The sequence below is a fragment of the Aotus nancymaae genome, unplaced genomic scaffold, assembly GCF_030222135.1.
Source record: "Aotus nancymaae isolate 86718 unplaced genomic scaffold, 86718_ANA_hifiasm-v0.15.2.pri h1tg000029l, whole genome shotgun sequence".
NCBI classification, from domain to species: domain Eukaryota; kingdom Metazoa; phylum Chordata; class Mammalia; order Primates; family Aotidae; genus Aotus; species Aotus nancymaae.
Genome location: NW_026988442.1, coordinates 43606366 through 43620136, shown reverse-complemented (window position 1 = coordinate 43620136; position 13771 = coordinate 43606366). Strand labels below are relative to the sequence as shown.

At 39.1% G+C, this 13771-nt stretch overlaps 1 protein-coding gene across 2 annotated transcripts; it reads left to right on the top strand.

The window, feature by feature from the left end:
- The first annotated feature begins 3205 nt into the window (after positions 1–3205).
- On the top strand, positions 3206–11828 carry G6PC2 (glucose-6-phosphatase catalytic subunit 2). 2 transcript variants are annotated; one of them, XM_012440516.2, is made up of 5 exons: positions 3206–3464; positions 4335–4444; positions 6428–6539; positions 8537–8652; positions 9438–11828. In XM_012440516.2, the coding sequence occupies exons 1-5, from the start codon at positions 3247–3249 to the stop codon at positions 9947–9949; spliced, it is 1068 nt and encodes a 355-aa protein (XP_012295939.2). In that variant the 5' UTR covers positions 3206–3246; the 3' UTR covers positions 9950–11828. The 2 variants fall into 2 exon arrangements, with proteins under 2 accessions (XP_012295939.2, XP_012295940.2); XM_012440517.2 differs by lacking the exon at positions 8537–8652.
- The last annotated feature ends 1943 nt before the right edge of the window (positions 11829–13771 follow it).

The window sequence follows — 13771 nt, the reverse complement described above, 5'->3', positions numbered from 1 at the left end:
GCCTCCCAAAGTGGTGGGATCACAGGTGTGAGCCACCATGCCCTGTCCAACGTACCATCTTAGGGGTCCGCAGGAGTTTTGCCAGCTTTGTGGGCAATCGGTTTCTAAATGGGCCTGTTATGGGAACTGTGCTTGTGGCTGGTACACAAGTGGCCAGGACGCCTTGTTTTATGGAGCTTACATTGTAGTGCAGGAGAGAGATACTAAATATATATGCTTGCCATAAATATATAATTATAAATTGTGTTTAAATCCCGGTTATGGGCTGAACTGTGTTCCCTCATATTCATGCCGAAGTTCTAAGCCTCAGTACTTCCCAAAAAGACTGTGTTTGGAAATAGGGTCTTTAAAGGGGTGATTAAGTTAGAATGAAGTCATCAGTATGTACCTTAATTCAATAACACTGGTGTCCTTGTAAAAAGAGGAAATTAAGAACACACCAATATAGCGGGGAAGACTATGTGAAGACAGAGTAGGCAGCCATCTGCAAGCCAAGGACGGAGGCTCAGAAGAAACCAACACCACCAATACCTTGATTTCAGACTCCCAGTCTCCTATATTTCTGTTGTGTAAGCCACAGTCTGGTACTTTGTTATGGCAGCCCTAGCAGACTCATACACTCCCCTAGGAGAAAAGTGTGTTTGAGAGACAGCATTGTCAGAGTGGTGAGGATGCTGGCCAGAGAAGGCATCACCAGCAGATGCACAGAAGCTAACATACAAAGAAACTAAGAATGATGAACTATGAGGAATAAGCAGATTAGCAGATGCTGTTAAAGGGTGAAGGAAATCAAGGTGCTTTTGCTTCACTTAATTACCCCACAGTCTACAGAACCAGATAGTTCTCGGGAGACAGTCTTTCTAAATTAACTACCATAGATGAAAGGCTAATCAGACTCCGAGGTGGTGAAGAGCAGGAAGTTTAATTTTTAATTGGAAGACAAAATGTTTTTGATATCATTTACATCCTGATTTAAGGATAAGACATTTCTGAAGAAAATGAATATTATGAATTATGTAGCTCAAACACTTTTTAGAAAAAGAATAAAGGGAAGTTACATCCTGCCTCATGGCTCATTAAAGAGATTGTGCAAATTATAGAACCTGAATATGCAAAACAAAAAAAGCCTGAAGCATAGACTCTAATTAGCCAAGGCTAATTAGCCTTAGCACAATGATTCTAAGCCCCTATGACAAAATGGAACAACTTGAGAAGTATTTTAATAGTACCAGTGCCCAAATCCCGTCACCAGAAATATAATTGATTTCAGGTGGGGACACAGTTACGGCATTTTTAAAAAGCACCCCAAAAGATGTTAATGGTTAGTCAATGCATTTTTTTCAAGGTAAGGTACCAATAGACACCGACGCCCAGTAACAATGGTGCTGTTAAATGACAGGACGCAAAACTCCAAAAGAAGTTCAAAGCGATAGCTACAGCCTGTGAAGGCTTCTAGTGAAGTCTTTTGTCCTTGCTTAGCCTGTGGTAAGCAAATACAAAAATCTAATAATAAAATAACAAGTAAGTTTACCGAGCTGCACCTCTGGCTACCTTGTGAGGTTTAGTTGCTTTCCCACTAATCATCCTGGACACAATCCAGCTCCCTAAACCCAACATCTCTCTGAGTTAGATCCATAGCGTTTTCGTGCTACCCTTCTGTTCATTCTCAGTCTACCATCGTCCATAGTCCAGGATCCAGTCATAGTCCATAGCCCAGAACCAGGGTCCTGGTCCATAGGACCTATGACTTAGATCCATAGTCTCTTTGTGCCACCCTTCTGTTCATTCTCAGTCTACCATCGTCCATAGTCCAGGATCCAGTCATAGTCCATAGCCCAGAACCAGGGTCCTGGTCCATAGGACCTATGACTTAGATCCATAGTCTCTTTGTGCCACCCTTCTGTTCATTCTCAGTCTACCATCGTCCATAGTCCAGGATCCAGTCATAGTCCGTAGCCCAGAACCAGGGTCCTGGTCCATAGGACCTATGACTTAGATCCATAGACTTTTCATGCTACCCTTCTGTTCATTCTCAGTCTATCATCATCCATAGTCCAGGATCCAGTCATAGTCCATAGCCCAGAACCAGGGTCTTGGTCCATAGGACCTATGACTTAGATCCATAGTCTCTTTGTGCCACCCTTCTGTTCATTCTCAGTCTACCATCGTCCATAGTCCAGGATCCAGTCATAGCCCATAGCCCAGAACCAGGGTCCTGGTCCATAGGACCTATGACTTAGATCCATAGTCTCTTTGTGCCACCCTTCTGTTCATTCTCAGTCTATCATCGTCCATAGTCCAGGATCCAGTCATAGTCCATAGCCCAGAACCAGGGTCTTGGTCCATAGGACCTATGACTTAGATCCATAGTCTCTTTGTGCCACCCTTCTGTTCATTCTCAGCATTTGTTTGGTGTTTTCCACTTCTGTTTAACACTCTGTTCTCAACAAACCATTTTCCTGATTGGTCAAAAGCCCTTTGAAGTCTATTCCTATCTATCTTTGTCACATGAATCATTCCCCATTCCTCTCAACTGTATTCTCTAGTTAATAAAAGATACAATTTGATTCTAACACATTTCTATTATCCAAATGATTTTCATTTCTGCTTTCTTATCTCACAGTCAAAAAGCAACACATTTCTTTCCCTGTTCTATATATATTCTATCATTCTCTTTGATAAAAAATAAATTGAACTATTCTTATTTTACATCTGTGATCATAAAATAATCTGTCATATCACATATTTTTCATACCCAGATATTTATTCAACCATTTTCCTCAAAGACCCAATAAAATAGAGAACCACAGCCTATCTCAAATTAAAATGCATGGCTTTCTGGGCTATTTGACATGCAATATTTATTTGCAAAGTCTTTTCACCAAACATAGAAATTGCTTATGTCTGACCTTGAGGAGGAAATGAACTGTACAAAAAATTTCAAACAAACATGATCCAACTGTTCACACAAAAGGGGGGTTGCATAAGAAATTCATTGTGGTTCCATTCAAATTTCCCCCTCAAATTGCCACAGAATCAGCATGTACTTCACCATTTGCCACCAATTAAAATCAAAAACAGATGAGCTTTTCAGCAGAGGAGGGCCAGTGTGCCCTCTCTACAGATGGTCAGCATCACATGCTGCAGTAATGGCTCGACACGCCACAAAGGCACAGTATAAAAATGGTGGGCATCAGAGCACATCAGCTCCAATTGCTCTGTGTTTAGAATTGCCTCTTTTTCAAGATGGATTTCCTTCACAGGAATGGAGTGCTCATAATTCAGCATTTGCAGAAGGACTACCGAGCTTATTACAATTTTCTAAATTTTATGTCCAATGTTGGAGACCCCCGGAATATCTTTTTCATTTATTTTCCTCTTTGGTTTCAACTTAATCAGACAGTTGGAACCAAGATGATATGGGTAGCAGTCATTGGGGATTGGTTCAATCTTATATTTAAATGGTAAGATTTCTATTTTATTTCATTTTTCCTAAAATTTATCCTTAAATTTGTGGCTTTGGCATAATGATCACATTTCAGTTGTGTATAGTTTTACTTGGAAAATCTTTCAAACATACCAGTTAACTTGAAACACCAGATTCATAAGTAGAACCTTTAAAAAGCACAGAAATGTATACTTGTTTTTGAGATGGAGTATCACTCTTGTTTCCCAGACTGGAGTGCAATGGTGTAATCTTGACTCACTGCAACCTCTGCCTCCCAGGTTCAAGCGATTCTCCTGCCTCAACCTCCTGAATGGCTGGGATTACAGGCATGCACCACCACGCCCAGCTAATTTTGTATTTTTAGTAGAGACGGGGTTTCTCCATGTTGGTCAGGCTGGTCTCAAACTCCTGACCTCAGGTGATCTGCCCACCTTGGCCTCCCAAAATGCTGGGATTACAGGCATGAGCCACCATGCCCGGCCAGAAATGTATACTTTAATGACTTATAAGTAAGTCCCAAACCCCTGTAACACATATTCTGTGATTAAGAATAACTTAAATGATCAGCATGATAATGAACAAATTGATCATCCCAGGGACCATTTTGATATTTCCAGTCTAAGTATCCAAAGCACCTATAAGACATTCCTTGCAAGGGAAAAAAGCCCTCAGGTTAATGGGAAACCAGGGTGCCAAAATCCCAAATGACTACCACCTTTAATAATGTGTGAGAGACCAAGACCTAAGTTCTTTCAAAGTCTCTTAATCATGAACTTTCACAATTAACCCTGTGCTTGAGTCATGTTTATAGGAAAGAATTGCTAATCTCCAATTAAATAATTGTGTATTTGAATATATATGCATGTTTATATTTCTTTGAATACAGGATATTATTTGGTCATCGACCTTACTGGTGGGTCCAAGAAACTCAGATTTACCCAAATCACTCAAGTCCATGCCTTGAACAATTCCCCACTACATGCGAAACAGGTCCAGGTAAGCTATTAGAACGGCAGCCTCAATTACTGAAGATCTTCCAATAGAGAATCATTACACATGGTTATCATCTAGTAACTGATATTATATCTGGTAGTAAAGAAAATCTCATGGGTGAGGATGCTAAAAGTTCATAATCATCAAAGTTACTAATGAGGAAGCAAAGTAAAAAACAAACAAAAAACTCAAATTCCATTTTGTTGTTTGTGAAAGGGTAGATTGGGAGAACACTCCCCAAATGACTATTTGGTGTTTACTTTTCAGAAGAATGTAATGACTTGCTACTAAAACAAGCAACAGTTAACTAGAACAAATTCTCAAGGAACTAGAGTAAGATCTTAGAAATGTTGGTTTACCTGCTGCTGAGCACTTTCAAAGTTATTATAGGTCTTCTGAGAATCTCATGAATGAGGGAGGAGTAGACAAGTCTTCTATAAGAAAGGTAAGGACTTCTCAGTGTTATTACAGCCAGTAAAGACTATTTCTAACCTTAGAACCATCTCTGTAAAGCATATTTTTCTCTGTGTGTGTAGTACACAAGCAGGCTTCTTGGACCACTTGTTTTTTATCCTAAGTAAGATTCTGTATAAGTATAAAATCTTTATTGTGATAGTTGAGTATCAGACTGTTTTTAAAAGGTTTTTGAAATATATATTTAAAAACTACATGTTTTAATTTATAAGAATGTGTTACATTGTACCTCATCATTTTACATAGCATAATATTCTTCCAATTGACATCCTTTGGAACTAACTCTGAGTAGAGTTAAGCATAGTAGAGGACGTGTAAATTCCTAATGAGTTTTCTGAATATGTCTTTTTTGTTCTTATAAAAGTATATGTACATCTGTTATATCGCTTATTACACTAAGCTATATAATTAATTCTTTATATATGTAATTACCTAGACTGGGCATTCCATCAGGGGAAGGATGATGCATATTTTATCTTTGTGAAACCAAAGTATGATAAATTGATGAATGGTTGCATGGGTAACATTTGAGACCACTGAAATGTTATCGTGGTCAATCCCAGCCCTTTCTGGCATGTGTTCCATCTTATGAGACATTTTCTGGAAACAGAGAGAGAGAGAAAAGAAAGACTGCAATTACCTGGGAGACGCCCAATTCATTTAGGCATATTTTTTTAAAAGGCTATGAAAATTACTGCAGGTCTCTCTTTGTTTAACCAAAAAGAGACTGGTATTTAATTTAATTTGAATGAACTACTAGGTGAAAAATCAGGGGGGACATCTAAGTAAAGTGATTAATAAAAAATTCAGTAGCATGGAAAAGGCATTCTGGAAATAGAAAGACTACAGTCTGCAGGCTCTTTCCGTTAGGATTAAAGCCCTCTTTACAGCTACTCCTCATCCTCTATTTTAAAACAAAGATTCTCACTGCAGTGGGCACAAAATAGGTATAGGAGTGGCTGCTAGCACACAGCAGTCATTTGTAAGTCAATCAGCAAATCACAGGCATGACAACCATGCTCTTTAGAGTTTGACTTGTCAGCCCAAGGAAAATAATCCAGTTCAAGATCCAATATAAGCATTAGGGTGGGGCAAAAGTAATTGTGGTTTTTGCCACAATTGAAAGTAATGGCAAAACTGCAACTGCTTTTGCATCAACCTAATACATTTTCTCGTCAATTAAAAACAATTAAATATTGAAGAATGAGTAGGACCGTGGCAGATTTGGGTGCAACCACCTGAGTTCTTAATTAGCCTCGAGTATGTTGATTTCTGGAATTCAATGAACCTGAAAATCTGGAAAAAAAAAATTTGAGACAGTGCCTCTCAGGCTCAATTTAACTCAATTTTTGTTATTTCTACCTACTTCTAAACATTACATGAGCCTGTGCCCTGTGGTTCTTTTCTGCGTTACTAATAATTTTCATGGTGAGTATGCTGTTCTATTATTCACTTCTGATCTTGATAGTTAATTAACCACTTTTCAAATGGACGGACACTTTGTTGTTGCAGGAAGTCCATCTGGCCATGCAATGGGCTCGTCCTGTGTCTGGTATGTCATGATAACCGCTGCCCTGAGCCACACTGTCTGTAGGATGGATAAGGTCTCTATCACTCTGCACAGGTTAGCTTTGCTGCAGTTTCTGTAGCACTGGAATACAACAGTATTGAATACAGAAAATCTTGTCTAAAAATTAATTTTAGTGCAGTTTTAGTCATTGAATAGAATGTGCTTATTCTATTCTTTCATAGACAAAATAAGAAAATGAATAGAAAACTAATATTTTGCTTTAAGATAATAGCCTAATTAGCTCATAGTTATTTCTGCTTTTCAAGTTGGAAATGTTTAACTGATTAGTAACTTACTTAAATGTGCCTCTGGGTTTCCAAAATGCAATAATTATTTTGATAGCTCATAAATAAGCCATCTAAAATTATACAGCATAAGGAAACATTTTTGCATGCATATTCCCTTGTTTTAAGATTAACTGGAAGTTTTGAGAATCATCATTCTCCTTGACTGCATCAGTTTATTCAGTAAAATTATGCTTCCTTCTTTGAATAGCCAATGCTTTTGATTTCAGTAACATATATTCCAGATTTAAAGAGTATGCAAATGCTTTAATTAAAAACATTCTAGAAGCAAACAAATTTGAATGTTAGTAGATTTAATGTTAGTAGATTTTTTAATGTTTAAAAGGTCTAAACTTGAAGGTTACTCACAGCTGTGTAGAAATTGGGTTGTTTCTCTTCTTTCCTGAAATACTTTGTCATTAAAACAATCCTGAGCACCACTTCAGCCATAAATTAGGTGACTTGAAATTAGATTTGCAAGTTAACCTTCAAAAAATACTATAACATATGTCATTATTAAAAAGTTTTCTAAAAGAAAAAATTTTCAAGATCTATCACATATTCCACTTTTTAGAGTAGTATTGGATAATATAAAAAAAAATGACCAAAGGAATTTTGGTATCTTAAAAGTTTATTCTAATGAGACTGTGAACTGTATGCTTTAATGTATTTATTGCCCAACCCAAAACAACAACGTAAGAAGGTGTTATGATGTAAAGAAGTTAGCATTTTCTATTTGCAGACAATTTTCAAAGTAGGAATCTAGATCAGTTTCACCTTTTCTCTACACTTTATTTCTGCCTCCAATGACCAAACCTGGAAAAATATATTTCCTCTAAGAAAAAAATTATCATAACTCCTTTTTAATTTTTATAATTGCAATATTTTCTTCATCTATAAAATTTTACTGAGTGTGTGCTTCTTACCTTCACAGTACCGAATTCTTTATTGTTCTTCCACATTGATATCCTGCTTACTTCCTCTTTCAAAGCCTCATTTCTCTGTGTTCCTTAGCATTTATATAACCAAATTTCAGTCTGATTATCAGGAACAAACCATTTAAGGATTCCCGGAATTCAATACTGTTAATACTTTTTTTTTAACGACATGCATTGCTTGGATTTAGTATTTTTTTAATTTTTTTTTTTTGTGTGTGTATATATATTGCTGTTTCTAATTCGTAATACATAACTTATAGGTCAATTCCCCAGTTCTTATTTTCTATGTCTCAAAAAAAAAAAAGAAGCAAGGACTTTTGAAAATCCATGAAATTAAACCCAATGAAAATTTGCCCCAGATGGAATGCTCATGTGCTTTTCATCTGGGTGGTAGCTGCCTTTCTACTGAGTTTTCCTCAAGCAAAGAAAGGTTGAGAGAGGAGGCACATAGGGCAGAGTGTGAAAATACATATGGTTCATTCTTGATCATTCTGGATATTAGTAATTCCCCCAAACTTGAATTTCCCCTACTCCATTAAAACAATTATTCTTATTTCATGGGTGTCAAATTGACTTCCTTTTTAACATTTCTTAAATCTCAGCATATAGCACTGGTTAAATTTAATGCATTGAGAAATGTAGAAACCTCTGTTAAAGCTTTTGAAATCCTATGGAGTATGTGGAAGAGTTTTGAAAAAAAGACTCTGGAATCATGATGCTATGTCACAGAAGATTCTTCTGAGAAGGATCATCTGATGTCACCCCCTCTAATTTTCTAAGTGATACAGTTTCTTTGCTTTTCACGCTTGTGTCTATTCTTCCATCGTAGACTCACCTGGTCATTTCTTTGGAGTGTTTTTTGGTTGATTCAAGTCAGCGTCTGCGTCTCCAGAGTATTCATAGCAACACATTTTCCTCATCAAGTTATTCTTGGAGTAATTGGTGGTAAATATGATCACTTACCCTTAGTTGTGTCCTGTGAAAGCTTTAGCTTCATTAGTTTAAGGCTATTGGATTCTCCCCGGTTAACAGCTTTCCCATCTCAGAGGTAATTCTGTGAAGTCACTGATACTAAATGCTATCCTGGGAGCAGACATGGTGCAACACGCCACTCAGCCTCCATGTACAAAGTGGCCCAGTCTCAGTGGCGTAAATGCACAACTCTTTCACGAGGTGGGCTTTTCTGAAGTGAAACTAGAGCTAAGTCTGACTCCCAAACCATCACTTCAGACAGTGTGCTTGTGTCTTGCGTCAGGGAACTTAATGACTCTGTGACCTGCACACCGTGCCAATCTCTCTGAAACATGCGAAGTGACTATTACATGATTACGGACTCCATTTAGTAGCTGCTTTGTATTCCTGAAGCAGTGTTCAGCATGACTCCGCTCCGCTACTCAGTGCCACATTACCTTTCAAAGGCTAATTGGCTACGATAATTGAAATGTTAATTGCTAGTACCTAGATCAGTGCTCTGTCTATAAAGTAGGTTGTCAGTCAGCACTACCAACTCCAGAATGATCCTTCTGGACTAGTATGAATAATGAAGACACCGTGGGCCCATCTGCCTTTTTAGTTACTGCCTTAAAAAGGCTTTAGAAAACGGATATAACCTCTGTGTCTAAAGCCCTTTGTCATTCAAAACTGTGGCAAATTCTTTAGTGCACAGAGGAATGATCCTCGAGGGGCTTATGGGCGCACGGTCATCATGAGTGTCTCTTTCCAATCCCCAGGCATGCTGGTGGCAGAGGCCTTTGAACATACTCCAGGCATCCAAACGGCCAGCCTGGGCACATACCTGAAGACCAACCTCTTCCTCTTCCTGTTTGCACTTGGCTTTTACCTGCTTCTTAGACAGCTCAGCATTGACCTGCTGTGGTCCGTGCCCATAGCCAAAAAGTGGTGTGCCAACCCCGACTGGATCCACATTGACACCACGCCCTTTGCTGGACTCGTGAGAAACCTTGGGGTCCTCTTTGGCTTAGGCTTTGCAATCAACTCAGAGATGTTCCTCATGAGCTGCCGAGGTGGAAAGAGCTACACGCTGAGCTTCCGATTGCTCTGCGCCTTGACCTCGTTGACCACACTGCAGCTCTACCATTTCCTCCAGATCCCGACTCACGAAGAGCATTTATTTTACGTGCTGTCTTTTTGCAAAAGTGCATCCATTCCCCTAACTGTGGTTGCTCTGGTTCCCTACTGTGTTCATATGTTACTGAAGCAAAGTGGAAAGAAGATTGAGTAGCGTAGGACCTAGAGTTAGGGCTCTGTGTCACAGATCACCCTTCTCCATCCACCGGTAGGGCCACAGAGTAGGCACAAACCAGAGGTTTCTAATCCGAGGTCACAGAATAGCGGCACAGGCCCCATTCCCCATACAGATGTTTAGTTTGGCCTTCTCGGAGGTCCTTTTTTTTTTTCATCCTTCAGTTACCAATATTTAGAAACGAGAATATTTGAGATAAAAATTGGAAGTTCTGTATTTTCTGAAAAATCTGATAGTATCCAACACAGGGCCTGCATTCCCACCTAGAGACAAGTGACCAGAGCTGTGTACTGACAGTCCCCACTAGGAGGCAAGGACTCTCCATTTTCTCACAGTCTTCAGCATCCCAGCAGGAGCCCCAGTATCAGATTCCTCTGTCATCTTAAGGCCAGGCAGTGTCTGATCCCTGTTGGCATTTTAGTGGGGACCACAGCCATATTCAATCTCAGTTTTCAGATAAGGAAATAGAGGTCTCTTCAGGTGAAAGAACTTGCCTGGAGTCACACCACCTTTAGAGCAGGAATTAGAACCCAAGGCTTCTGACACATATCCCCACTACACTGTGTGTATGTGCACGTGTGCACATGTTTTTGCTTTTTGTTTTTTCCTTTTTAGAGCAAGGAACTCACTCTATTGCCCAGATTGAAGTACAGTAGTGGATAGTGGCTCACTGCAACCTCAAACTCCTGGCTCAAGTGATCCTCCCTCCTCAGCCTTCTAAGTAGTTAAGACTACAGGTGTGCACCACCATGCCTGGCTAACTTTTGAACATTGTTTTTAGAGCCAGCATCTTACTATGTTTGCCCAGGCTGGTCTTGAACTCTTGGGCTCAAGTTATCCACCCATCTCAGTCTCCCACAGTGCTAGCATTGCAGGCTTGAGCTATTGTATTAATAGTTGGCCTACACTATCTTTTGTTTCTTCATTTACAAGAGGTAAAAATCAGTAAGAATGAATGCTTTCATTGAGATTCTATGATGACTGCCATGTAAGTCAGCTACCTTTTCAGAAATGACATTGAAATACTGCATCCTCTTTGACTTATACCCTGCACAAGCACGCAGGGTCTAGATGGGGCCAATGATGGTTCCAGATATATATACACACGGGGCCAGGGGCAGCAAAACAGGCCAGGCTACTGTATGGACTTGAACCTCTGCTTCATTTCTGGTCTCTGTTTTACAGTAGTGCTCACCAATATTTCAATAAATTCTGCTGAAGTTACTCTAATAGGACATTATTCACCCCCCAAAGACTTATCTCTTCACTATGACATCTCCATCCTTTATTTTTAGGAGTCAGTCTTTCAAAACCAGAGAAATCAGGTACCTTCCTCAAAGTCATGCTCCAACCCAGGCAAACTATTAAATGCTTGCATCTGTTAGCTGGATTAGTCTCTATGTATACTGAACTGTGATGAAAATCTGTAGCTTTACTTTGGAAAATTATTATTGATGGACTATTAATATGATATTAACAATTTCTCAGTAAGGGTGATTTTTCCTCATTGAATCTAGGAATACTGGACTTTAAGTTGATAACTGTGTCATTTCAATCAAGTAAAAGGATTTTGAGGCGGATTTTGCTAAATATCTTAGTGATCCACCACAGTGTTTTATGTAACTCTTCTCAAGAATATCAATACATGCATTATTTTAGATAATAACATATTAAATAATCTATGAATATTCATGATAATAAGTTCGAATGTTCTTTAACAAGATAGTAGCTGAGAATAACAAACCTAAAAAAAAAATCAAAGTGATGATTGACCTCTTTCCAAGTATATGTATAGAGTATATGTCATTGCTTTTAAGAAACACACTTAAGAGTTTTCTTCCTAAAAGGTAACGGAACTGAACTTGATTTTAGTGGTTCGGTGATTCCTAAGCAAAAAGCTGAGGGATTAAGGATATCTTCAGAATGAAATTTGTCTCACGTTGCTGAGACGTTTGGGTTGAAAGAAGCAGAGAAGAATAATTCTTCAGGTGATGACCCTTGTTCAATGGTTTAGTCCCACCTTACCCCCCACTGTACCTTTAGATGCCTTCAGTTCCTTCACATTTCATGATGCATTAGCTTCATTCCATTTCCCACATGTTGGAGATCTCATTCCCGTCTAAAAGCCCTTTGTCAAATTTCACATGAAATAACGTTAGTCTTGAAGGATTCTAGTACACCCACTCCATCCTAGTACAATCTCAGCCTCCTCTCACCAAGACCTGAGGAAACTGCAGCATTAATAGCCAGGGAATTCTGCTGCAACGATTGACTCTACCATAAATCCCTTCTCCGTTTCCATGGAGAAGCTATCCTCAGCCACCCCACGGTGCTGTCTGTTGGGCAACACATTACCCTCAGAGGGGGACTGGGAAGAGGTGTGGGCTTGTTTTCTATAATTAATCCCTAAGAACTCTGCACCTATCTTCCATAAAGCCCAGAGTCCCCATGTGAGTACATTTCCCTCTTTATTCTAGTTGAAGTCTCCTGGAGGGATCCATATGGTGGTAAATTGCTTTTGCAGTTGAAACTGCTTAGACAGCAAGAGGAACCAGTTTTCATAGCCTTGGTGAAAATGCCTGCCCTTAATAATGATGGAAAAGACGCTTGTGTTTCCAATTTATTTGTCAGAAGTAAGCGGAATTGAGCTCATTAAATACTGTTACTTAGCCGTATATTCAAAATGTCTACATATCTACATATTCAGGAGAAAAATGTCAATACCATGAGCTTTTAGGATGAGAAAATCTAGACAAGTGACTCAAGAAACTGTCCAATCAAACCTACATTCGGAAAGAAATGCAAAATAATTTATTATTGCTGAAACTAGCTATTAGGAAGAATATTAGTGCCTTTCCTTTGACAACCTATTGATTGGACATCTGTCTAAGAAGGTTAAGTTGGTGCCTTCTCTAGACATATTTCATTACAAAACAGATGGTGATTTACAAAAAAAGGTATAAGATATCCTTGAAACGAAAAGTCATATCTTGAAATGCTTTATACTTTTTCAAAATTTGTAAATTAATTCAAGATCAAATTGGTACACATATACAAAAATCTTGGTGTAAGAGAAAGTCAAAAGACTTGGTTCTAAAAATGAGATGCATTTCTTAAGTATTTTAAAACCGTATATTTTGAGTTCTTGAAATGCAGCTGATGCAACTGAGGGACTGCATTTTTAACCTTTATTAACTTTTAATTAATTTACATTTAACTAGCTATGTGTGTCTAGTGGCTACTGAACTGGACAGCACGAATCAAGTCTCACAGTGTTTTTCCTCGAAAATAAAACCAAAGTATTTTGTATATTGTCACTTGTGCCATGTTCCTGTGAGACAACATGAATCAGCCTTAACGGTTGTAAGAAGTTAACAGATATTGCTGCATTTTCCAGAGGGACCCTCTGCAGACCTGGATTCTCTCTCCGCATCTCCCTTCACTCTCACTCCGTCCTGTGAGCTCTAGCCACCTTAGTGTCCCTGGACTTTCAGCTCTGTTGCCTTGAATCAGAGAGTTCGGGTTTGCCTGCCCTGCACCATGTTCCAGAAACCCTCTAAGGTCCACAATACTGGGAGGAGCTTTACCCAGTCTTCATGACCACATTCTGGATGGCTGGACGGCTTCCTGATGAAGCCTCCCTGTTTCTCTGGGTCCAGCATACATGAATGCCCAACACCTGTACTTCTGTGGCTATTCAGAAACTCTTCCAAAAAGGACCACTTGGGTCCAGTTGCCCCTGAGGATTTTGCCCTCATTGATGGGCTGTCCTAGCCACTTTGGAAATGGCAAACAGCTTCG

Coding starts and splice junctions, on each gene's coding strand:
- G6PC2 (XM_012440516.2), top strand. CDS start 3,247: ATGGATTTCCTTCACAGGAATGGAGTGCTCATAATTCAGCATTTGCAG. Junction 3,465..4,334: donor TTCAATCTTATATTTAAATG/GTAAGATTTCTA, acceptor CTTTGAATACAG/GATATTATTTGGTCATCGAC. Junction 6,540..8,536: donor GTCTCTATCACTCTGCACAG/GTTAGCTTTGCT, acceptor CTTCCATCGTAG/ACTCACCTGGTCATTTCTTT.